Source organism: Pongo pygmaeus, chromosome 8 (genome assembly GCF_028885625.2).
Source record: "Pongo pygmaeus isolate AG05252 chromosome 8, NHGRI_mPonPyg2-v2.0_pri, whole genome shotgun sequence".
Taxonomy (NCBI): domain Eukaryota; kingdom Metazoa; phylum Chordata; class Mammalia; order Primates; family Hominidae; genus Pongo; species Pongo pygmaeus.
Genome location: NC_072381.2, coordinates 26,905,928 through 26,929,723, shown reverse-complemented (window position 1 = coordinate 26,929,723; position 23,796 = coordinate 26,905,928). Strand labels below are relative to the sequence as shown.

At 43.6% G+C, this 23,796-nt stretch overlaps 1 protein-coding gene across 4 annotated transcripts in view; it reads right to left on the bottom strand.

The window, feature by feature from the left end:
• Positions 1-5,962: 5,962 nt before the first annotated feature.
• The window catches only part of LOC129006670 (amyloid beta A4 precursor protein-binding family B member 1-interacting protein-like), a 35,554-nt gene continuing 17,720 nt past the window's right edge, over positions 5,963-23,796 (bottom strand). The window contains exons 1-3 of one of the 4 annotated variants that reach the window (XM_054436589.1): positions 22,600-23,095; positions 8,934-9,037; positions 5,963-6,421 (exon numbers count right to left, since the gene is read on the bottom strand). In XM_054436589.1, the coding sequence (XP_054292564.1) occupies positions 6,057-6,421; positions 8,934-8,940 (372 nt within the window). In that variant the 5' untranslated portion in view covers positions 8,941-9,037; positions 22,600-23,095 and the 3' untranslated portion in view covers positions 5,963-6,056. Of the gene's footprint in view, positions 6,422-8,933; positions 9,038-11,333; positions 12,201-22,599; positions 23,096-23,796 lie in introns of those variants that run through there. The other 3 variants (XM_054436587.1, XM_054436590.1, XM_054436588.1) reach the window with 3 other exon arrangements.

The window sequence follows — 23,796 nt, the reverse complement described above, 5'->3', positions numbered from 1 at the left end:
AAAAAGAAAAAAAACCAAAAACAAAAACAAAAAAAACTAATCTAAAAAAAAATTAAGAAAAGGAATAACCCAGTTAAAAAGTTGACAAAAGATCTGAACACACACCTCACCAAAGAAGATGTACAGATGGCTAATAGGCATATGAAAAAATTGCTCAACATCATATGTCATTAGGAAATAGCAAATTAAAATTGATACCACTACCTACCTATTGAAATGCTTAAATACAAAACACTGACAATACCAAACAGTGACAAGGATGGGGAGCAATAAGAAATCTCATTTATTCTTGGAGGGAAAGCAAAATGAAACAGCCACTTTAGAAGACAGGTTGGCAGTTTCTTACACAACTAAACACAGCTTTTTCCATATGATCCTGCAATTGCACTCCTATTTGCTTAAGTGAGTTGAAAACTGATATTCACACAAGTGTCTGCACACGAGTTTCTAGCAGCTTTATCCATAATTGCTAAAATTTGGTGGCAACCAAGATGTCTAGCAATAGGGGAATGAATAAATGAACTATGGTCCATCCAGACAATGGAATATTATTCAGTGATAAGAAGAAATGAAGCTAAGATCACGCCACTGCATTCCAACCTGGATGATAGAATGAGACCCCATCTCAAAAAAAAAAAAGTTAAATAAAGGACAAATGAATTATCAAGGCATGAAAAGATAATGGAGTGCTATGGTTTGACTATGGATTGGCCCTTCCAAAACTCATGTTTAGGCTTGGTCCCCAAAGTGGCAGTGGTGGGAGGTGCTTTAAGAGTCATTAAGATGGATTAATCTCTTCCAGGTTCTATGGGGTTAGTTCTCATGGGAATGCATTAGTTTCCACGAGATTGGGTTGTTGTGAGCAAGGTTGCCTCTCCTGGTTTGTCCCCCTTTTTCATGCAGCCACTTCTCCTTCCACTTATCTGCCACGGTATGATACAGTCAGTGGGCCTTCCCCAGACACTGGCACCATGCTCTTTGGACTTCCCAGGCTCTAGAAGCATGATCCAAAATACATCTCTTTTTAAAATAAACTACCCATGTATTCTGCTGTAGGAACAGAAAATAGACTAAGACATGGAGGAACCATAAATGCATATTATTAAGGAAAAGAAATCAATTAGAAATGGCTACATACTGTGATTCTAACTATATATTTTGGAAATGGTATAATTACGGAGACAGTAAAAAAGACCAGTGGTTTCCAGGGTTTAAATGGGAGGGAGAGATTAATAGGCAGAATATAGGATTTTTAAGACAGGGAAACTAATCTATATGATTCTATAATGGTGGATACATGTCACTGTACATTTCTGAAAACCCATAGATTGTGCAACATCAAGAGTAAACCTGAAGTAAACTGTGGACTTTGGGTACTACTGATGTGTCAATGTAGGTTCCTCAATTGTTTCAGTACGATGTTTGTAGCATTTTGATAGTGGAGGAGGCTGTGCATGTGTGGGGACAGGGGACAAATGGGAACTCCCAATACTTTTTGCTGAATTTTGCTGTGAATCTAATACTGCTCTAAAACGTAAAGTCTATTTCAGAAAACAGAAACCAGAAATGGATGGCTTTAACGTAGATTACATTGTGCTGAAGAAAAGAATTAGTGAATAGAAGTTAATGTCTGATTAATATACCCAGAATTGATAAAGAAATGGAAAATATACACAATTAAGAGATAGGGAGGCTAGTGTTAGAAGATCTAACGTATATTTCATTAGAGTTTTAGAAGAAGTGTATAAGGACAGGCAATGTTTGAAAACAATATAAATTACATTTTTCTGGAATAGTGAAAGACAGATATTTCTAGATTCAGAAACCTCAGTAAAATATCAGGCAACTTAAGTAAAAAGAAACCCACAGTTATACCTACTGTATGCACCAAAGACGAAGAAAAGGTCTTAAAATCATGCAGAGGGGAAACAAAGAGATGACCTAATAGAAACAATAATTTGACAGCTGACTTCTCAACAGCAAGAGTGAAAGGGAGAAGACAGTGGGGACAATTCCCTCAAAAAGCTGAGTTTTTACTGCCAATTGGAATTTTACACCCACTGAAACCATCTTTGAAGAATGAGGTAAAATAAAGATACTCTAGGAAAAAAAGAAGTCAGCTATAACTCAACTACTAGGCAATAATTGTGTGTGTGTGTGTGTGTGTGTGTGTGTTTGAAACCAAAGTGTTCCAAAGTCCGTGTATTTCCTAGGTTAAAGTTGTTTAACTTGGGACTTTATTGAGTATGGATATTATCATTATAACTAGCCATTAAAAGAAATAAATATACTTTAGGAAAAAAGAAGTCAGCCATAACTCAACTACTAGGCAATAATGTGTGTGTGTGTGTGTGTGTGTGTGTGTGTGTGTTTGAAACCAAAGTGTTCCAAACTCCGTGTGTTTCCTAGGTTAAAGTTGTTTAACTTGGGACATTATTGAGTGTGGATATTATCATTATAACTAGCCATCAAAAGAATAGACACAGTATATAACTTTTCAACAAGAAGCTTAAAAAGGGGAGTAAGAGAAAAATCCTAATCACGTGAAGTAGACAAAAAAGGAAGATAAAAACCCCAGAAAAATCCAGGGTAATAGGAAGTACAAAATAAGATGTTAAAAACAAATACAAATATATAATCACAGTATGAGTCATACGAAGAGGCCATTCGTGGTGGCTCATACCTGTAATTCCAACACTTTGGGAGGCCAGGGCAGAAGGATTGCTTGAGGCCAGGAGTTAGGGACCAGCCTAGATGACATGGTGAGACTCCTATCTCTACAAAAAATAAGAATTAGCCAGGCATGATGGCATAAGCCTGTAGTACCAGCTACTCGGGAGTCTGAGGCAAGAGGATGGCTTGAGCCCAGAAAGTTGAGGCTGCAGTGAGCTATGATCGCACCACTGCACTCCAGCCTGGGTGACAGAATGAGACACTGTCTCTTAAAAAAAAAAAAAAAAAAGGAAAGAAAGAAAATTTAAAAAGTAAAAAGAATAAAATTGCAGTTAAAAGATAATAATTCCTGAACTAGATATAAACACAACAAAATCCGCCATATGTCATTAAAAGTGGCAAACATAGAACATAGAGAGTTTGAAAGTGCATGAATAGATGTGTCAGGCAAAAACCTGAAAAAAGATGATACAGCTGCATGAGTACAAGATAAAAAGCAGAAAACATTGCATGGTGATAGATGGTTCAATTCACCAGGAAGTCATATACATAATTTTTGTTTACACTTAATAATAAACAGTGTCAGAATATATAAGGCACAATTCGCCAGAACAATGAAAAGATATTGACAAATCTGCCCTCAGAAGATTTTAAAACATCCTTCTTAGTAATTGGTGGATGCAACAGACCAGATAACAGGCTGCAGGCAGAAGATTTGTGGAACATGCTAAACAAGCTTGTTCTAAGGAACAGGTATACTACATTGTACCCAAGCACACATAAACTGTTGGTAAAAATGGATCAGACATCAAGCCATAAGTCTCAAGCACACTTCAAAGGCTCAATTATCTCATGGACTTGGGTCATTTCAGTATCATACCAGCCAAGATTTCTATGATCAAAAAACAATGTGGCTTAAATGTTCATTCTCCTTTTTGAGGACCCACTGTAAAATGTAAGCTCATATTCCATCATGTGACAGGTTAAATCATATTTTCTGTAAACTCTTCCAAACCCTGTGGTTTTTGTTGCAGTTGGCCTATTACATGGGTCTTTCCCCAGTGGCAGCACTATCAAAGAAATTATGGAGTTTTCATAAGCTGTAATGTAGCATTACTGCCCTATACTATTAATTATATATTGTTCATAATATATTATTATCCTTGCACTTCCTCTCTAATGTCCAATTTCACCCCAGCTTTTGCACTCCCCCCGCCTCCAGTATCTCACTAAAATTTTCATAAAGGAACAAAGTTTGCTGCATTTTCGGGATCAATCTAAATAACCCCACTCATGTATAGCTGGTACTTGTAAAGACCTCTCAGTCAGACACCAAACATGGTGTTCCACTTGAGTGAAAATCACCGAGTTGATGATCCTCATGAGAACCCTCTATTCATGGACTTGCCTGGTTCTATTTGTCAGTGTTTTCTTAACATGAGTGACTCCATTTTGATTCTGACAACTTTCACAGCTCTCTTTGCTGAACCTTTCCTGTATTGTCCCAGAGATCTGCATAATGACCATTATGTAGTCAGGTATCAGAAAAGCTGTGTTTTTCACATGGGCACAAAGAGGGGAACAACATACACTGGGGCCTGTTGTGGGGGATTGAGGGGAAGGAGAGCATCAGGACAGATAGCTAACGCATGCTGGGCTTAATATTTAGGTGATGGGTTGATAGGTTCAGCAAACCACCATGACACACGTTTACCTATGTAACAAATCTGCACATTCTGCATATGTATCCTGGAACTTAAAGTAAAACAAAATTTAAAAAAAAATTTTTAAAAAGAAAAGCCATATTATTACTATATCTGACATCAAAAGAACATAATATACTACAACTGGAGAGTTACTGTTCCTGAGATAAAATTTAATGTAAAGCAAATTTACCTTCTATCCTATTTCAAGCATATACTCAAAAAACTTAAGAACACCTTGCCAGTTTTAATTCATAAATATTTTGGTTTTAAAACTAAATTCGCTTCATTTTAAATTTCCATTTAACCTGCAGGGGTGTCCAATCTTTTAGCTTCCCTGGGACACACATATGATGCACTAACACTAGCAATAGCTGATCAGCTAAAAAAAAAATTGCAAAAAGAGCTCATAATTTTTTAAAGAGAAAGTCTTGCCCTGTCGTCCAGGATTGAGTGCAGTAGCAAGATCTCAGCTCACTGCAGCCTCCACCTCCTGAGTTCAAAGGATTCTCCCACCTCAGCCTCTGGAGTTGCTGGGATTACAGGCATGTGTCACAGCACTTGGCTAATTTTTGTATTTTTAGTACGGATAAGGTTTTGCCATGTTGGCCAAGCTGGTCTCGAACTCCTGACCTCGAGTGATCTGCCAGCCTTGGCCTCCCAATAGTGCTGGGATTACAGGTGTGAGTCACCGCGCCCTGCAAAGAGCTTATAATGTTTTAATATTTGTTGGGCAGCATTCAAAGTTGTCCTGGGCCGTGGAAGCCCATGGGTTGAGACAGCATGATCTACAGCTTACTCTTCTCCAAATATTAAAACATACCATTAACTACCTTCCTTAATTTTAAGAAAATAGCCTTTTAGCCCATCAGAAGCCAATTTGAAAGAGAAGAGATATAGGTAACAAGAGCCTAGGATAAATTGGGCATTAAATGTATCCCTGAGGGAAAACATTCCAGACTGAAATATACATCGGTAAGATTGCTTTTACCTGCCCCTACATTCTTATTTACAGGATACTTACAGCATTGTAATAATAGAGAATTCAAAAACTATCTGAATAACTATTTTTTAAATTACTGTTATTCAAGCATTAAAAAAGCGAAACCAGGCCGGGCGCGGTTGCTCACGCCTGTAATCCCAGCACTTTGGCAGGCCGAGGCGGGTGGATCACGAGGTCAGGAGATCAAGACCACATCCTGGCTAACACGGTGAAACCCCGTCTCCACTAAAAATACAAAAAATTAGCCGGGCGCTGTGGCGGGCGCCTGTAGTCCCAGCTACTCGGGAGGCTGACGCAGGAGAATGGCGTGAACCCGGGAGGCGGAGCTTGCAGTGAGCCGAGATCGCGCCACTGCACTCCAGCTTGGGCAACAGAGCAAGACTCCAACTCAAAAAAAAAAAAAAAAAAAACCAAAACAAACAAAAAAGGCAAAACAGCTTGTGTCCAGGGCCCCAAGTAACGGGAATCTCAGAGAAAGAGATTGTCATGTTTTCTCGTTTTCCTCTATTTTCCTGAAAATTCTGAAGGTCGCAGAGGTAGAGATGAAAATCTAAGGTCACCAAGACTTAAGAAGGCATGGGATGGTGAAAGCTAGTTTTAATTATAGTGTTGACCTCCAGATTGACTGACCCAATAATCCTTATAGAAATACAGTAGGAAGAACGTTTAACATTTATTCATTTGCTGCTTGTGAACATTGATGCTTCGTGTCTGTTGGGGGGGTGGGGCATAGGAGGCCTCTTGGCGACAGCGAGGGGAGGGAGCACGAAGTCCAGGGGCGTCTCCATGAAGTCTGGGGGCGGCGGCGAGAGCTCTGGGTACTCCAGGAGCTGCATTGGTGGCTGCTGTGGCGGCAGGAAGCAGTCGGGCGGGGCGGGGAAGCCCCCGCTGTCTGTGCCCTTGGCCTTGGGGGGTGTGGAGGGGCTGCCACGGGTGTCCCAGGACCTCTGCACCGGAGCGGGTGGGGCAGGCTGGACTTGGGGCCTTGCGGGGCCCGGGGTGCTCCTGGCTCCTGGCGGTTCCCGAGGGCTGGCTTCTGATCCTGCAACCAAGCGACAGCGGCATTTATTATTTTAAAATTTTTCAAATTTTAATTTATTGTTATTAATTAATGGGGACAGGGTCTCACTCTGTCACCCAGGCTGAGTGCATGGCGCGATCTGGGCTCACCACAACCTCGACCTCCTGAGCGATCCTCCCGCCTCAGTCTCCTGAGTAGCATTCTTTATTCTTGACAAAACAGCCCCAGTGGACAAGACCATGCCATAGATATGTGAGGTCTCTGTCTGCCGCCTGGGGGGCCCCCGTCCCTCAGTCACTGAGAACCCTAGTTGTTCATGAGCTCATCTTTGCTCTGGAATAGGGAAATGACTCTAATTGGCCTTTATTATTATTATTATTATTATTACTATTATTATTGAGAAAGAGTTTTGCTCTGTCGCCCAGGCTGGAGTGCAGTGGCGCCATCTTGGCTCACCGCAACCTCCGCCTCCTGGGTTTAAGCGATTCTCCTGCCTCAGCCTCCCGAGTAGCTGGGACTACAGGCGCTGGCTACCACCTCCAGCTAAGTTTGTATTTTTAGTGGAGATGGGGTTTCACCATGTTGGTCAGGCTGGTCTTGAACTCCTGACCTCATGATCTGCCTGCCTCTGCCTCCCAAAGTGCTGGGATTACAGGCATGAGCCACCGCACCTGGTCTTTTTTTTTTTTTTTTTTTTTTTTTTTTTTTTGTGACAGGATCTTGCTGTGTCACCCAGGCTGGAGTGCAGTGGTGCAAGCTCGACTCACTGCAACCTCTGCCTCTAGGGCTCAGTGATCCTTATGCCTCAGCCTCCCAAGTGGCTGGGATGACAAGCATGTGCCACCATGCCCAGCTAATTTTTGTATTTTTTGTAGAGATGGCTTTTTGCCATGTTGCCCAGGCTGGTCTCCAACTCCCGGGCTCAAGTGATCTGTCCACCTTGGCCTCCCAAAATGCTGGAATTACAGGTGTGAGCCACCTCACCTGGACAGTTTACTTTTTCTCAACTGCATGAAAGTTGGCTGGTTCACCGGGTATAAAATGTGCCCTCTAGTCCCTATTATGACCTGTGTCTCAGATCGTGATGAGATCAAATGAGATACATATATGAGTTCTGAAAAGAAAAATCACCAGCGTGCTACTGGTAGAAACCAGAATGCCAAATCTGGCTAAAGTCTAATAGAGGCATAGCCCTTCCCCTGCCAATACTGGCATAGATAATAATAATTTGTATTTATATAATGAAATGTCCCCAGGCAGCTGGATTGCATCCCTCTGTTTTAGTGATAATTATCATTCCAATTTACATTTCATCAGGGTTCCAGTTTATTTCTTCCTCTGCTTAATAGCCTGTTACCACTGAAGATTAAATTTGGAAGTTTTTGTTCTAATGAAGTGCCTTCTGATTTAGTTTCTATTTTATTTAGTTTATTTACTTAGGATGATAAGCTAATTAACTGGCAATGTACTTTTTCCTTTTTAAAAAATTTCTGAACAGGCAGCTTGGGTATTGATGTTCACATATAGTTAAGTGATTTCTATTCTGGGATTCTTTTATTTCTTTCAGCATTTTTAAATGCTTTCCTTCGATTGGCATTATAGAAATAATGAAAATAATAACAGCTGAAAGTACATCGTATGAGAAACACAGGCTTGAGAAGATAATGAGAACATTAAAGAAATACAACTTTTACAGGCCTGCAGTGGTTGTCAGAATTATATGAAGTTCAATAAATACCAAGATTTAGTTGTTTTCACCACTGACTGATGGACAACATGAAGGGGTGAAAGAAGTGAAAAATTGCTAAAGTGAAGCACCCTGCCTGTCCTAGCTGGGTGATATGCTATTGTCACAGTTATTTAAGGTTGTTTTGAATCACATATGAGAAATATTCAGCAGAATTTATACAGTCAACTGAGAGGTTTTGAACTAGATTAGTAACTAAATCATGATTATTAGCTATGATTTTAAGATAGATTTAAGTGAATCCTCATTGATCTATTTGGTTGAAAAAATGTTATGGAGGATGTCATACCTATTGGCTATTATTTTACAATGTATTTTCTCCTCCATCACCCTGGGGATGTATGTAGGACATTAATGGGGAAAATAGAAAATGCAACCCATTTTTATCTTTTTTTCTTTTTTTATGACAAGGTATTTATCTATCACGTAGGCTGGAGTGCAGTGGTGTGATCACAGCTCACCGCAGCCTTGAAATCCTGGGCTCAAGCAATTCAAACACCTCAGCCACCCAAGTAGCTAGGATCACAGGTGCACGCCACCATGCCTGGCTAATTCTTTGATTTCTAGTAGAGATGAGCCCTTGTTCTGTTGCCCAGGCTGGTCTGGAACTCTGGAGCTCAAGCACTTCTCCTGTTTCAGTCTCCCAAAGTAATGCAATTACAGGCGTGAGCCACCGCGTGTTTTCTCTTTTTAAAAGAGCAGTTATTGTAACAATGCAAATGGTTGAGAACATGGGCTTTGGGGGACGGCTGGATGGAATGTATGTCAGCTGCTTGCTGGTTTTACCTTGCATGTTTCAGCATGTGCCTGGGCCTCTTCAAGAACAGCACTGACAGAATGCGCAGCCTGGGGCATCTGTCCATTGGGCTGGGTGGTGCCATTTATAGGTCCTGAGAGGGAGGAAGCGAGAAAAGATGAGTGAACAAAGAATTTTCAACATTCTTGAAAGTTAATCTGAAAATACAAAGCAGTTTACATCTATAAAGCAAAAAAAGATACTTCCTGGCTACTTCTTACAAAAAAATAAAAATAAAAATAAAAACAAAGCAAAGAAAACAATTCACAGGCATGACATGGTACACAAAACCTTATGAAAAATCTGAGGTTCTGTGACAAAACTTCATATGAGATTCAGCAAAAGATTCAGGAAGGTGAGTACGGTATTTGATAAAGCCCACCAAGGAGGGTCTGGATTAACTGGGATTGTGGAGAGGAATAGTATGTTTTACTTTTGAAAACCTTTGATAATTGAAGAATAAACCTTGAAAACAAATTTTCTTTCAAAAAAATTCTATTGTTGATTTCCCTAAAATGTATTTATCTAGTTTCATACCGTGCTGAGTACAGGAACAACTTTTGAACATTGTCCTCAACAAAGAGTATATTGGGCTGGGCGGGGTGGCCCCTGCCTGTAAACCCCACAATTTGGAAGGCCAAGGTGGGCAGATTATGAGGTCAAGAGATTAAGACCATCCTGGCAAACATGGTGAAACCCTGTCTCTACTAAAAATACAAAAGTTAGCTGGGCGTGATGGTGCATGCCTGTAGTCCCAGCTACTCGGGAGGCTGAGGCAGGAGTATCGCTTGAACCCGGGAGGTAGAGGTTGTAGTGAGCTGAGATCACGCCACTGCTCTCCAGCCTGGCGACAGAGCGAGACTTAGTCTCAACAAAAACAACAACAACAACAAAAAACAAAAAACAGATAAACACCAACAACAACAACCAAGAGTACATTGGACACAGAAACAATAGACAGAGATTTGGGCAAAATGTGCGGGTCCCTGAAATAATCTGGAATTAGATGTGTGGGGTTTTTTTTCCCCCAAAAGTCCTGGTATTACGATTTTATTTTCTTGCCTTTTAATTTGTCCTTTTGACAGAAAGCTTGACTCATGGAAGGTTTACAGTTGTTAGAGAATCAGATAGAGGAAGCTCTACGTTGATTTCTTGGCACCTTAGAAAGGATCCCGCCAAGGATGGCCACCTCTCCACACCCGGGCTGTTTCTCCTGCAAGTGAATTGCTGCCCAGCCCACAAGTGAATTGCCGCCCAGCCCACACCAGAAGGTCTTCTGCTCCTCTCCCTGTGAATGCAGAGATGCTTTAGCCATGCTCAGCACCACTGTTCTAATATTCACAAACTGCCTGTTTATTTCTTCAACTAGTTTTCTAGTAGTTTGAGAAACCCATTAATCTACATGACAACTCAAAGAATGACTTCAGGAAATTAGAAAAAAAACAACAAAAAAGGGGAAAGTTTGGCTGGGTTCTGGTGGCTGATTCCTGTAATCCCTGCCTGAGGGGATGCCAAGACAGGCAGACCTCTTGAAGTCAGGAGTTCGAGAACAGACTGGCCAATTTGGTGAAAGCCAGTCACTACTAAAAATACAAAAAATTTAGTCGGGCATTGTGACCTGCGCCTCTAATCCCAGCTACTCGGGAGGCTGAAGGAGGAGGATCACATGCACTCAGGAAGCAAGGGTTGCAGCGAGCTGACATCGTGACATAGCATTCCAGCCTGGGTGACAGAATGAGACTCAGTCTCAAAGAAAAGAATGATACTCAGGGCAAAACCGTGGGAAGGGGGAGAAAGATAAGAGACTACAAATTGGATTCCATGTGCACTGCTTGGGTGGTGGGTGCACCAAAATCTCACAAATCTCCACTAAAGGAGTTACTCAATAACTAAATACTACCTGTGCCAAAAATTTATGAAAAGAAAAATTAAATTTTTTTTCATTGTGAAAATTGAGTGTTGTACTTTCAAGTTACAAAGGCACATCTATTATGAGGCTTAATTATTCTAATGTTTAAAGAAATGAAGAGAACAACCAGAGTTTAAATAGAAAAGCTGTCAGACATTTCGTCTACAGCAATGAAATCTGTAGTATGCATTTTGTATTTTGCAACTTAGTTTTCAGCCAGCCTGGGGGAGGAAGAGGAGGAAACAGAACTGGGCATTGGGGTAGGTAGGAGGAAAGTAAGAAACTGGCTGGACACAGCAGGGAAAGAAGAAGGGGTGAGGACTCGAGGCAGAGCCAATCCTCTTGCTTGGGGCCTGGGCATAGGAAAGCAAACTCCAGGCAGGAGGAAGGAGCCCCAGGCTGTGGATGACTCTGGGGGAATTTTGGGTCAGCAACGGCCAGAGGAGCTCCTGAACTTAAGCAGTATCTGCCACCTCCCTACCTTTGGGTGTCTTCTGGTGTCCAATGTGCTGCTGTCAGGACCCTCACTGGCTCCCAAATTCGACTGGGCAGCCTTCAAAGCAGTGGAGTTGGTGCTACTGCTACCTCCACTTTGTGGATCTCAGAGCTGCAGGATGGCTTCTCCCACCGCACCCTTAGCTGGCCCCATTTGTGTTTGGCATTGTGGGACAGCGTGTTCCAGGCACCTCTGCTCCTGTATCTTGCGGGCTGTATCTTTGCTGTCTGCACACTCATAGACACCAGAGCCACAGGCTGGGTCTGCAGAACCCTCGTGCTGGCCCTGATTGGGGCTGGCTTTGGTGCACATGCGACAGTTCAGTGTGGTCCACATGGGGCACTCCTGCTCTTCTCGGGCAGCTTGGGCCTTTGCTTGCCCCCAAGTGTGCAGAGCTCAACACCTATCGCCTCTTGCTGGCAAAAGCATTGCTGGCACGAGCAGTCCTGGGCCATGGGGTGGCACTGCGCTAGCAGCATGCACCCTATATCACCCCCGTACTCTGAGCTGACTTGTCTGCTAAAAAATCCTGCCAACCTGTCCAGTTTATTTTAGAAGGGCCTGGATGCAAAAGCCTGACAGCTGTGACTGGGGGAGAAGAGAGCACAAACGGATTCATCCTCCTTCCACCACTGCCCAACAATTGAAGACCACCAATTGAGGACCACCAACTGAAGAGAAACAACTGAAGGTACCAACCGAGGGCACTAACTGAAGGCAACCAATGAGGACGCCCACTGAAGGCCACCAAGTGAAGGCCAGTTGTCCTGCCAACCAGACCGTATCCTGGTTCAGAGGAAACAATCAGGCCCAGGATCCCCTGCATGCATCCCCACAAACTTGGAACTTGAGAGCACAGGCACATGGCTCACAAGGCCCCGCCCTGCCAGCAGCCCCACCCCACCTTTCATTCATTGCTGGCTGCTAGGACCTTTCAGGTTTCTCACTGTGATGAAGTTCCTAGGGATCATCACCTTACAATGAATGATGCGAAAATTACTGAAACCAAATCTGCCTCACACAGTGTCTGAGATTCATAGAACTCCCTTTACCCCATAACCTCTGAGATTTCTACAAACTAGAAAAATGACAGATTTCTGCAGCTGCTTTCAGAAAATCACATTGCCATGAGCTATGCCTACACTATAATGTCAAATCATATTTCATATATATACATACACGTATATATTCAATCCACATATATTTCATTTACATTTTTGAAAATAGCACATGTATTCAATCAAATTAATAAGAGTAATAGAGGACATTTCCTAAAATTTATACACTAAGTATATCACAGTTTTCTAGTGATCACTTTGATACAGCAACTGAGAATCTATGGCTTCAACAAAGAGGCTTACGTAAGAGAAAAGCACCACACAATACAAGATTTTAAACGTGATCATCATTGCTACTTTTAACTGTCAATTACCCAGTAAATGTATTGTGAACTGCTTTGTGATTATGGTGACTCATTTAATCTTTGTGATCTTTGGTTTGATTATCTCAAAAACATGAGTAACACCATTTTATAAACTTGCTCTAAAAATTAAATGAGAGAAAAATAATCCTTCTCTATATATTGAACACTTTCAAAATTATAGACATTGTGTCAGATTTTTACACACTTACCTTATCGAAGCCTCATAACAACCCTATCTTTTAAATTACAGGCCTTTTGCCCACCCAAATTTTTACTCATTTACCTTACAGAAGCCTCATAAGAATCCCCTCTTTTATAGATAAGCAAAGGGAGGCTCTGAGGAGTTAAAGACACGTTCATGATTGTGTCCTAATGAGTGTTGGAACTGGGATTCAAATCCAGTTCTCTCTGATGCCAAAGGTGGTGCAACTTAACGAAGACCAAGTTATACCCAGTACATGGAGGGATCAAACATGTGGATTCCCTTTTTTGACCCTCCTATGTGTGAATTTCAATGGCTTTCACAGCCTCAGAACAATCCCAGACTCCCTCCCAGGTTGCCTTGCAGTCATTCCCTTCTTCTTGGAAATGACTGGGAATCTGCATATTTAGACCACAAGCATCTCCTTAGAAACAGGTTTCTTAATTAAGAAATGAAATTTTTGGTCGTGGATGGTGGCTCACGCCTGTAATCCCAGTACTTACGGAAGCCAAGGTGAGCGGATCACCTGCGGTCAGGAGTTCAAGACCAGCCTGACCAACATGGTGAAACCCTGTCTCTCCTAAAAAGGACAAAATTAGTCAGGCGTGATGGCGTATGCCTCTACTTGGGAGGCTAAGGCAGGAGAATGGCTTGAACCCAGGAGGCAGAGGTTACAGTGACCTAAATTATAGGTATTGTATCCAGATTTTTACACACCTACCTTATAGAAGCCTCATAGAAACCCTCCCTGTTAAATTACAAGCACTTTTGCCATGGTTTTCACACACTTACCTTATGGAAGCCTCATAACAATCACACCTTTTATAGATGAGAAAACTGAGGCTTTGGATGCCTCTGGGGGAACCTTGGACCATCAGTGGCCAGAGGAGCTCCTGAACTTAAGCAGTATCCATTATCTCCCTACCTTTCTGCTTCTTCTGGTGGCCAGTGCGCTGCTGTCAGGACCCTCGCTGGCTCCCAAATTTGATTGGGCAGCCTCCAAAGCAGTAGAGTCCTACGCTACTACCACCTCCACCTTGTGGATCTCAGAGCTGCAGGACGGCTTCACCCACCACACCCTGAGATAGCCCGGCTTGTGGCTGGCATTGGGGACAGCGTGTTCCAGGTGCCTCTGCTCCTGTATATTGCGGCCTGTGTCTTCACTGTCCGCACGCTGGTAGATGTCAGAGCCACAGGACGGCTCAGCAGAACCCTTGTGCATATGCAACAGTTCAGTGTGGACCCCATGGGGCACCCTGCTCTTCTCAGGCAGCTTGGACCTTCACTTGCCCTCAAGTCTGCAGAGCTGAACACTTCTGAGCTCTTCCTGGCAAAAGCATTGCTGGCACAGGTAGCACTGGGCCGTGGGGTGGCATTGAGCTAGCAGCCCTCACCCTGTGTCATCCCAGTACCCTGAGCTGATTTGTCTGCTAAGAAAAACCTTCCAACCTGTCTGGTTTATTTTAGAAGGGCCTGGAGGCAACAAGCCTGAGAGCTGTGACTGGGGGAGGAGAGAGCACAAACGGATTCATCCTCCTTCCACCACTGCCCAACAACTGAGGACCACCAACTGAAGACCACCAACTGAAAAGAAACAACTGAGGGTACCAACCGAGGGCACTAACCGAAGGCAACCAATGTGGGCATCCACTGAAGGCCACCAAGTGAAGGCCAGTTGCCCTGCCAACCAGACCACATCCTGGTTCAGAGGAAACAATCAGGTCCGGAATCCCCTGCATGCACCCCCACAATCCTGGAACTTGAGAGCACAGACACATGGCTCACAAAGCCCCGCCCTGCCAGCGGTCCCGCCCCACCTTTAGTTCATTGCTGGCTGCTAGAACCTTTCAGGTTTCTCACTGTGAAGAAGTTCCTAGGGATCATCACCTTACAATGAATGATGTTAAAATTACTGAAACCAAATCTGCCTGATGCACTGTCTCAGATTCATAAAAACCCCTTTCCCCCATAATCTCTGAAAGATTAACAAACTAGAAATGAGACATTTCTGTGGGTGCTTTCAGAAAAAACCATTGCCATGAGCTAAGCCTAGTCTATAATATCAAGTCATATTTCATATGTACATATATATATCGAATCCACGTATGTTCCATTTACATTTTTGAAAATAACACACATGTTCAAATTAACAAGACTAACAAAAGAAATGTTCTAAGATTTACACACTAAGTACATCACATTTTTCTTTTCTTTTCTTTTCTTTTCTTTCTTTTTTTTTTTTTTTTGAGATGAAGTCTTGCTCTGTCGCCCAGGCTGGAGTGCAGTGGCACAATCTTGGCTCACTGCAAGCTCCGCCTCCCAGGTTCACACCATTCTCCTACCTCAGCCTCCTGAGTAGCTGGGACTACAGGCGCCCGCCACCCCGCCCAGCTAATTTTTTGTATTTGTAATAGAGACAGGGTTTCACAGTGTTAACCACGATGGTCTCAATCTCCTGACCTTGTGATCCACCTGTCTTGGCCTCCCAAAGTGCTGGGATTACAGGTGTGAGCCACCGCGCCCGGCCAAGTACATCACATTTTTCTAATGATCGCTTTGATTGAGCAACTTAGAATCTATGGTTTCATAACACCAAGAGGATTATGGAAGAGAAAACCACAACATAATACAAAATTTTCAATGTGATCATCATTGCTACTTTTAACTAAAAATTATCCAATGAATGCATTGTGAACTGCTTTGTGACTTTGGTGATCTATTTATTCTGATCATTGGTTTGATTTTCTAAGATATATGAGTATCACCAATCTTATAAACTCATTCTAAAAATTAGATGAGAAAAAATAATCCTCCTTCTGCATATATTGAACCCTTTAAAAATTATAGGTATTGTGTCCAGATTTTTACACACTTACCTTATAGAAGCCTCATAGAAATGGTCTCTTTTAAGTTACCATCATTTTGCCATGGTTTGTACACACTTACCTTATGGAAGCCTCATAACAACCACATCTTTTATAGGTGAGAAAACTGAGGCTTTGGATACCTCTGGGGGAAACTTGGGCCAGCAATGACCAGAGGATCTGCTGAACTATAGCAGTATCCATTGCCTCCCTATCTTTGGGTGTCTTCTGGTGGCCAATATACTGCTGTCAGGTCCCTCGCTGGCTCCCAAATTCGATTGGGCAGGCTCCAAAGCAGTGGAGTCCAGCGCTACTGCCACCTCCACCTCGTGGATCCCAGAGCTGCAGGAAGGCTTCACTCACCATGCCCTGAGATCGCCCCGCTTGTGGCTGGCATTGGGGGACAGCATGTTCAGGGCGCCTCTGCTCCTGTACATCACAGCCTGTACTTTTGCTGTCTGCTCACTCATAGACGTCAGAGCCACAAGCTGGCTCTGCAGATCCCTTGTGCTGGCCCTGACTGGGGCTGCCTTTGGTGCACATGTGACAGTTCAGCGTGGTCCCCATGGGGCACCCCTGCTCTTCTCGGGGAGCTTTGGCCTTCGCTTGCCCCCAGGTCTGCAGAGCTCAACACCTATCACCTCTTCCTTGCAAAGCCACGGCTGGCACGGGCAGCCCTGGGCCATGGGGTGGCACTGCACTAGCGGCCCACACCCCGCATAACCCCCGTACCCTGAGCTGACTTGTCTGCTAAGAAAAACCTGCCAACCTGTCTGGTTTATTTTAGAAGGGGCTGGAGGCAACAAGCTTGAGAGCTGTGACTGGGGGAGGAGAGAGCACAAACGGATTCATCCTCCTTCCAACACTGCCCAACAACTGAAGACCACCAACTAAGGACCACCAACTGAAGAGCACCAACTGAAGGCACCAACCGAAGGCAAGCAATGAGGGCACCCTCTGAAGGCCACCAAGTGAAGGCCAGTTGCCCTGCCAACCAGACCTCATCCTGGGTAGAGGAAAAAATCAGGTCCAGAATCCCCTGCATGCATCCCCACAAACTTGGAACTTGAGAGCACAGGCACATGGCTCACAATGCCCTGCCCTGCCAGTGGCCCCGACCCACTTTTCATTCATGCTGGCTGCTAGGACTTTTCAGATTTCTCAACATGAAGAAGTTTGTAGGGATCACTGCCTTACAATGAATGATGCTAAAATTACTGAAACCAAATCTGCCTCATGTACTATCTGGGATTCATAGAACCCCCTTTTCTCCATAATCTCTGAAACATTAAAAAACTAGAAATAAGAAATATTTCTGAAGGTGCTTTCAGAAAAAAACATTGCCATGAGCTAAGTCTACTCTATAATGTCAAGTCATATTTCATATATGTACATATATATCCAATCCACATATATTCGATTTACATTTTTGAAAATAACACATATGTTCAATCAAATTAACAAGAGTAATACAAGAAATTTTCTAACATTTACACACTAAGCACATCACATTTTTCTAATGATCGCTTTGATAGAGCAACTTAGAATCTATGGTTTCAAAACACCAAGAGGATTATGTAAGAGAAAACCACAACATAATACAACATTTTCAATGTGAAAATCATTGGTGCTTTTAACTAAAAATTACCCAGTGAATGCATTGTGAATTGCTTTGTGACCTTGGTTATCTATTTATTCTTTCCAATCATTGGTTAGATTGTCTAAGAAATATGAGTATCACCAATTTTATAAACTTGCTCTGAAAATTAGATGAGAAAAAATAATCCTCCTCCATATACTGAACGCTTAAAAAATTATAGGTATTCTGTCCAGACTTTTACATACTTACCATATAGAAGCCTCATAGAAACCCTGTCTTTCAAATTACAAGCATTTTGCTATGGTTTTTACACACTCACCTTATGGAAATCTCAAAACAATCATGTCTTTTATAGATGAGAAAACTGAGGTTTGGATGCTTCTGGGGGAATCTTGGGCCAGCAACGGACAGAAGAGCTCCTGAATTTAAGCAGTATCTGTCACCTCCCTACCTTTTGGTGTCTTCTGGTGGCCAGTGCGCTGCTGTCAGGTCCCTCGCTGGCTCCCAGATTTGATTGGGCAGGCTCCAAAGCAGTGGAGTTCAGCGCTACTGCCACCTCCACCTCGTGGATCCCAGAGCTGCAGGATGGCTTCACCCACCACACCCTGAGCTGGCCCCACTTGTGGCTGGCATTGGGGGACAGCACATTCCAGGCGCCTCTGCTACTGTATATCCTGGCCTGCACCTTCGCTGTCTGCACACTCTTAGATGTAAGAGGCACAGGCTGCCTCTGCAGAACCCTTGTGCTGGCCCTCACTGGGGTAGCTTTGGTGCACATACGACAGGTCAGTGTGGTCCCCATGGGGCACCCCTGCTCTTCTCCAGCAGCTTGGGCCTTCGTTTGCCCCCAAGTTTGCAGGGCTCAACACTTATCACCTCTTCCTTCCAAAATCATGGCTGGCATGGGCAGCCCTGGGCCATGGGGTGGCACTGCACTAGCATCCCACACCCTGCATAACCCCTGTACTCTGAGCTGACTTGTCTGCCAAAAAAAAAAAGACCTGCCAACCTGTCCAGTTTATTTTAGAAGGTCCTAGATGCAATAAGCCTGAGAGCTGTGACTGGGGGAGGAGAGGGAAAAACGGATTACTCCTCCTTCCACCACTGCCGAACAACTGAAGAGAAACAATTGAGGACCACCAGTTGAAGAGCACCAACTGAGGGTACCAACTGGGGGCGCTAACCGAAGGCAACCAATGAGGGCACCCACTGAAGGCCACCAAGTGAAGGCCAGTTGTCCTGTCAACCAGACCGCATCCTGGTTCAGAGGAAACAATCAGGTCCAGAATCCCCTGCATGCATCCCCACAAACCTGGAACTTGAGAGCACAGGCACATGGCTCACAAGGCCCCGTCCTGCCAGCAGGGCCACCCCACCTTTCATTCATTGCTGGCTGTTAGGACCTTTCAGGCTTCCCACCGAGAAGAAGTTCCTAGGGATCATCACCTTACAATGAATGATGCTAAAATTGCTGAAACCAAATCTGCCTCACACAGTGTCTGGGATTCATAGAATCCCCTTTCCCCCATAACCTCTGAAACATTAACAAACTAGAAATAAGAGTGATTTCTGCAGGTGCTTTCGGAAAAAAACATTGCCATGAGCTAAGCCTACTCTATAATGTCAAGTTATATTTCATATATACACGTGTATGTCCAATCAATATATATTCCATTTACATTTTTGAAAATAACACACATGTTCAATCAAATTAACAAGACTAACAGAAGAAATTTTCTAAAATTTACACCTGAAGTACATCACATTTTTCTAATGATCACTTTGATAGAGCAACTTAGAATCTGTGGTTTCAAAAGACCAAGAGGATTATGTAAGTGAAAACCACCGCATAATAGAAAATTTTCAATGTGATCATCTTTGCTACTGTTAACTAGAAATTACCCAGTGAATGCATTGTGAACCGCTTTGTGACTTTGGTGATCTATTTATTTTTTCTTATCATTGGTTAGATTGTCTAAGAAATATGAGTATCACCAATTTTACAAACTTGCTCTGAAAATTATATGAAAATAAATAATCTTCCTTCTCCATACATTGAACACTTAAAAAATTATAGATATTGTGTCCAGATTTTTACACACTTACCTTATAGAAGCCTCATAGAAGCCCTCTCTTTTAAGTTACAAGCATTTTGCTATTGTTTTTACACACTTACCTTATGGAAGCCTCATAACAATCATATCGTTTATAGATGAGAAAACTGAGGCTTTGTATGCCTCTGGGGGAACCTTGGGCCAACAATGGCCAGAGGAGCTCCTGAACTTAAGCAGTATCAGTCACCGCCCTACCTTCTGGGGTCTCCTGGTGTCCAGTGTGCTGCTGACAAGTCCCTCGCTGGCTCCCAAATTTGATTGGGCAGGCTCCATAACAGTGGAATCTGGCACTAGGGCCACCACCACCTCATGGATCTCAGAGCTTCAGGATGGCTTCACCCACTGTGCCCTGAGCTGGCCCCGTTTGCAGCTGGCACTGGGGGACAGCGTGTTTCGGGTGCCTCTGCTGCTCTATATCGCAGCCTGCGCCTTCGCTGTCTGCACCTTCATAGATGTCAGAGCCACAGGCTGGCTCTGCAGAACCCTGGTGCTGGCCCTGACTGGGGCTGGCTTTGGTGCACATGCGACAGGTCAGTGTGGTCCCCATGGGACACCGCTGCTCTTCTTGGGCAGCTTGGGCCTTCGCTTGCCCCCAAGTCTGCAGAGCTGAACACGTATCGCCTCTTCCTGGCAAAAGCATGGCTGGCACGGGCAGCCCTGGGCCATGGGGCGGCACTGTGCTAGCAGCCTGCATCCCGCATAACCCCCGTACCCTGAGCTGACTTGTCTGCTAAGAAAAACCTGCCAACATCTCTGGTTTATTTTAGGAGGGCCTGGAGGCAACAAGCCTGAGAGCTGTGACTGGGGGAGGAGAGAGCACAAACGGATTCATCCTCCTTCCACCACTGCCCAACAGCTGAAGACCACCGACTGAAGAGAAACAACTGAGGGTACCAGATGAGGCAACCAATGTGGGCATCCACTGAAGGCCACCAAGTGAAGGCCAGTTGCCCTGCCAACCAGACCACATCCTGGTTAGAGGAAACAATCAGGTCCAGAATCCCCTGCATGCATCCCCACAAACTTGGAACTTGAGAGCACAGGCACATGGCTCACAAAGCCCCGCCCTGCCAGCAGCCCCACCCCACCTTTCATTCATTGCTGGCTGCTAGGACCTTTCAGCTTTCTCACTGTGAAGACGTTACTAGGGATCACTGCCTTACAGTGAATGATGCTAAAATTATTGAAACCAAATCTGCCTCATGCAGTGTCTGAGATTCATAGAACCACCATTTCTCCATAATCTCTGAAACATTAACAAACTAGAAATAAGAGAGATTTCTGCAGGTGCTTTCAGAAAAAACATTGCCATGAGCTAAGCCTACTCTCTAATTCAAGTTATATTTCATATGTACACATATATGTCCCATCCACATATATTTGATTTACATTTTTGAAAATGACACACATGTTCAATCCAATTAACAAGACTAACAGGAGAAATTTTCTAACATTTACACACTACACATTTTTCTAATGATCACTTTGATAGAGCAGCTTAGAATCTGTGGCTTCAACAAAGCAAGAAGCTTAGGTGACAGAAAACCGCCACAAAATACAAGATTTTCAATGTGATCATCATTGCTACTGTTAACTAGAAATTACCCAGTAAATGTATTGTGAACTGTTTTGTGACTATGGTGATTTATTTAGTCTTTCTGATCATTGGTTTGATTGTCTAAAAAATAAGAGTATCCCCAATTTTATAAACTTGGTCTAAAAATTTATGGTCTAAAAAGGAGAGAAAGATAATCCTCCTTATCCACATATTGAACACTTACAAAATAGTAGACATTTTGTCCAGACTTTTACACACTTACCTTATAGAAGCCTCATAACAACCCTCTCTTTTAAATTACAAGGATTTTGCCATGGTTTTTACACACTAACCTTATGAAAGCCTTACAACAATCATATCTTCTATAGATGAGCAAACTGAGGGTCAGACGAGTTAAAAACACATTCAGCATCACATCATAAACAGTGATGGAAGAGGTATTAAAATCCACTTTTCTCTGATGCCAAAAATGGTGCATTTTAAGGAGGACCAAATTATACCAAGAACATGGAGAGATCAGAACATGTGGATTCTCTTTTCTGTCCCCTCCTGTGTGAATTTCAATGGCTTGCACTGCCTCAGAACAATCCTAAACTCCCTTGCAGGTTGCCTTGCAGTGGTTCCCTTTTCCTTAAGGATGATGAGGAAGCTACATATTTGGACCACAAGCATCACCTTTTAACCGGTGTGTTGATCAAGAAATGAAATTTGCTAGGTCTTATGTTACTAAGTGTGAATTGTCCAGCTTCTCTGCAATAAATAAAGGGGATATTCCACGTAAAAAATCACAGCATCCACTGAATTTGTGCAGAAAGCTTTGGAACTATGCTGCAGGAGCATCTTACTGAGAGTTGTGCAGGAAGACCAGCCAAAACACACAAAGCAGGAGCACCTCCCAAGGCCAGGTGTGGTGGTTCTTGCTTGTCATCCCAACAAAGTGGGAGGCCAACATAGGTGAATCACTTGAGGCCAGGGGTTTGAGACCAGCCTGGGCAACACAGTGAGACCCTGTCTCTACAAGAAATCATTTTTTATTATTAGAATCAAGAAGAGTACCTCTAACCCTCAGCCATTACTTTAGGAGAGAGAGCTCTGCTCTACAACGAAAAATATGAAATTGGGAGTCCCAATATGGCTACTTAAGTTTAAATACAAGAGCTGTCGCATATTTCCTCTACCGTAATGAAATCTGTAGCATACATTTTGTAATCTGAAATCTTAGTTTTGACCAGCCTAAGAAAAGAAGAAGAGGGCCCAGAAGTGGGCATTTGGACCGGGCAAGGGAAAGTAACCGGCTGGATGCAACAGGGAAAGAAGAAGGGGTGGGGAGTGGAATCAGAGCAAGTCCTCCTGCTTGGGGCCTGGGCCTAGGAAAGTGAACTAGGGGCAGGATGGAGGAGCCCTAGGCTGTGGATGCCTCTGGGGGGAACCATGGGTGAGCAACTGCCAAAGGAGCTCCTAAGGCCAAGCGGTATCTGTAGTCTCCCTACCTTTTGGCGTCTTCTGGTCGTCATGACTCCTGAATCAGACTGGGCAGGCTCCAAATCAGTGGAGTCTGGCGCTACTCCCACCGCCACCTCGTGGATCTCAGAGCTGCAGGACTGCTCCAAACACCGCATCCTGAGCTGGCCCTGCTTGGGGCTGGCATTAAGGGACAGCTTGTTCCGGGTGCCTCTGCTCCTCTGTGCTGGGGCCTGCGCCTTTCCTGGCTGCCCACTCATAGATGTCAGAGCCGCAAGACGGCTCCGCAGAAGCCCTGTGGGGGCCCTGCCTGGAGCTGGCTTTGGTGCACATGTGACAAGTCAGTGTGGTCCCCATGGGGCACCTCTGCTCTTCTCGGAAAGCTTGGGCCTTCGCTTGCCCCCACACCTGCAGAGCTGAGCACCTGCCACCTCTCCCCAGGAAAGGCAACCAAATGCCACCAACTGAAGGCACCCACTGAAGGCACTAACTGAAGGCCGGTTGCCCTGCCAACCAGATCGCGTCCTGCTTAGGAGGAACCAATCAGGCCTTGAGTTCCCCTCGTGCACAGCCCTTCCATTTGTGATGTGGGAGTCCAGGCACTGGCTCACAAGGCCCCGCCCCCACAGCGGCCCCGCCCCACCTTTCATTTATTAGTAGCTGGTAGCAACTTTCAGGTTTCCTCACTGTGAATTATGAATATGAATTATGCGGAAATTACTGTATACTAATGTGCCTCATACCGTATCTGACATTCAAACATCCCCTTTGCCCCGTCGCGACTCATTTTTTTTGGAAACTGGAAAAAATACAAATTTCGGCAGGTATTTTCAGAAGAAAACATTGCCATGAGCTAAGATTACTCTATGATGTCAAGTCTTATTTCATATATCAATACATATTCATATTCATAATCCAAAATGCACATATTCAATCAAATTAACAAGACTAACAGTGGAAATTTTCTAAAATTTATACACTGAGTACATCACATTTTTCTAATGAACACTTTGATAGAGCAACTTAGATTCTATGGTTTCCACAAATGAAGAGGCTCATGGAAGAGAAAACCGCCACATAACACAAGATTTTCAATGTGATCATCATTGCTACTTTTAAGTAGCAATTACCCAGTAAATACATTGTGAACTGCTTTGTGAGTATGGTGATTTATTTAAACTTATTGGTCTTTTGATTACCTTAAAAATATGAATAATGCCAATTGT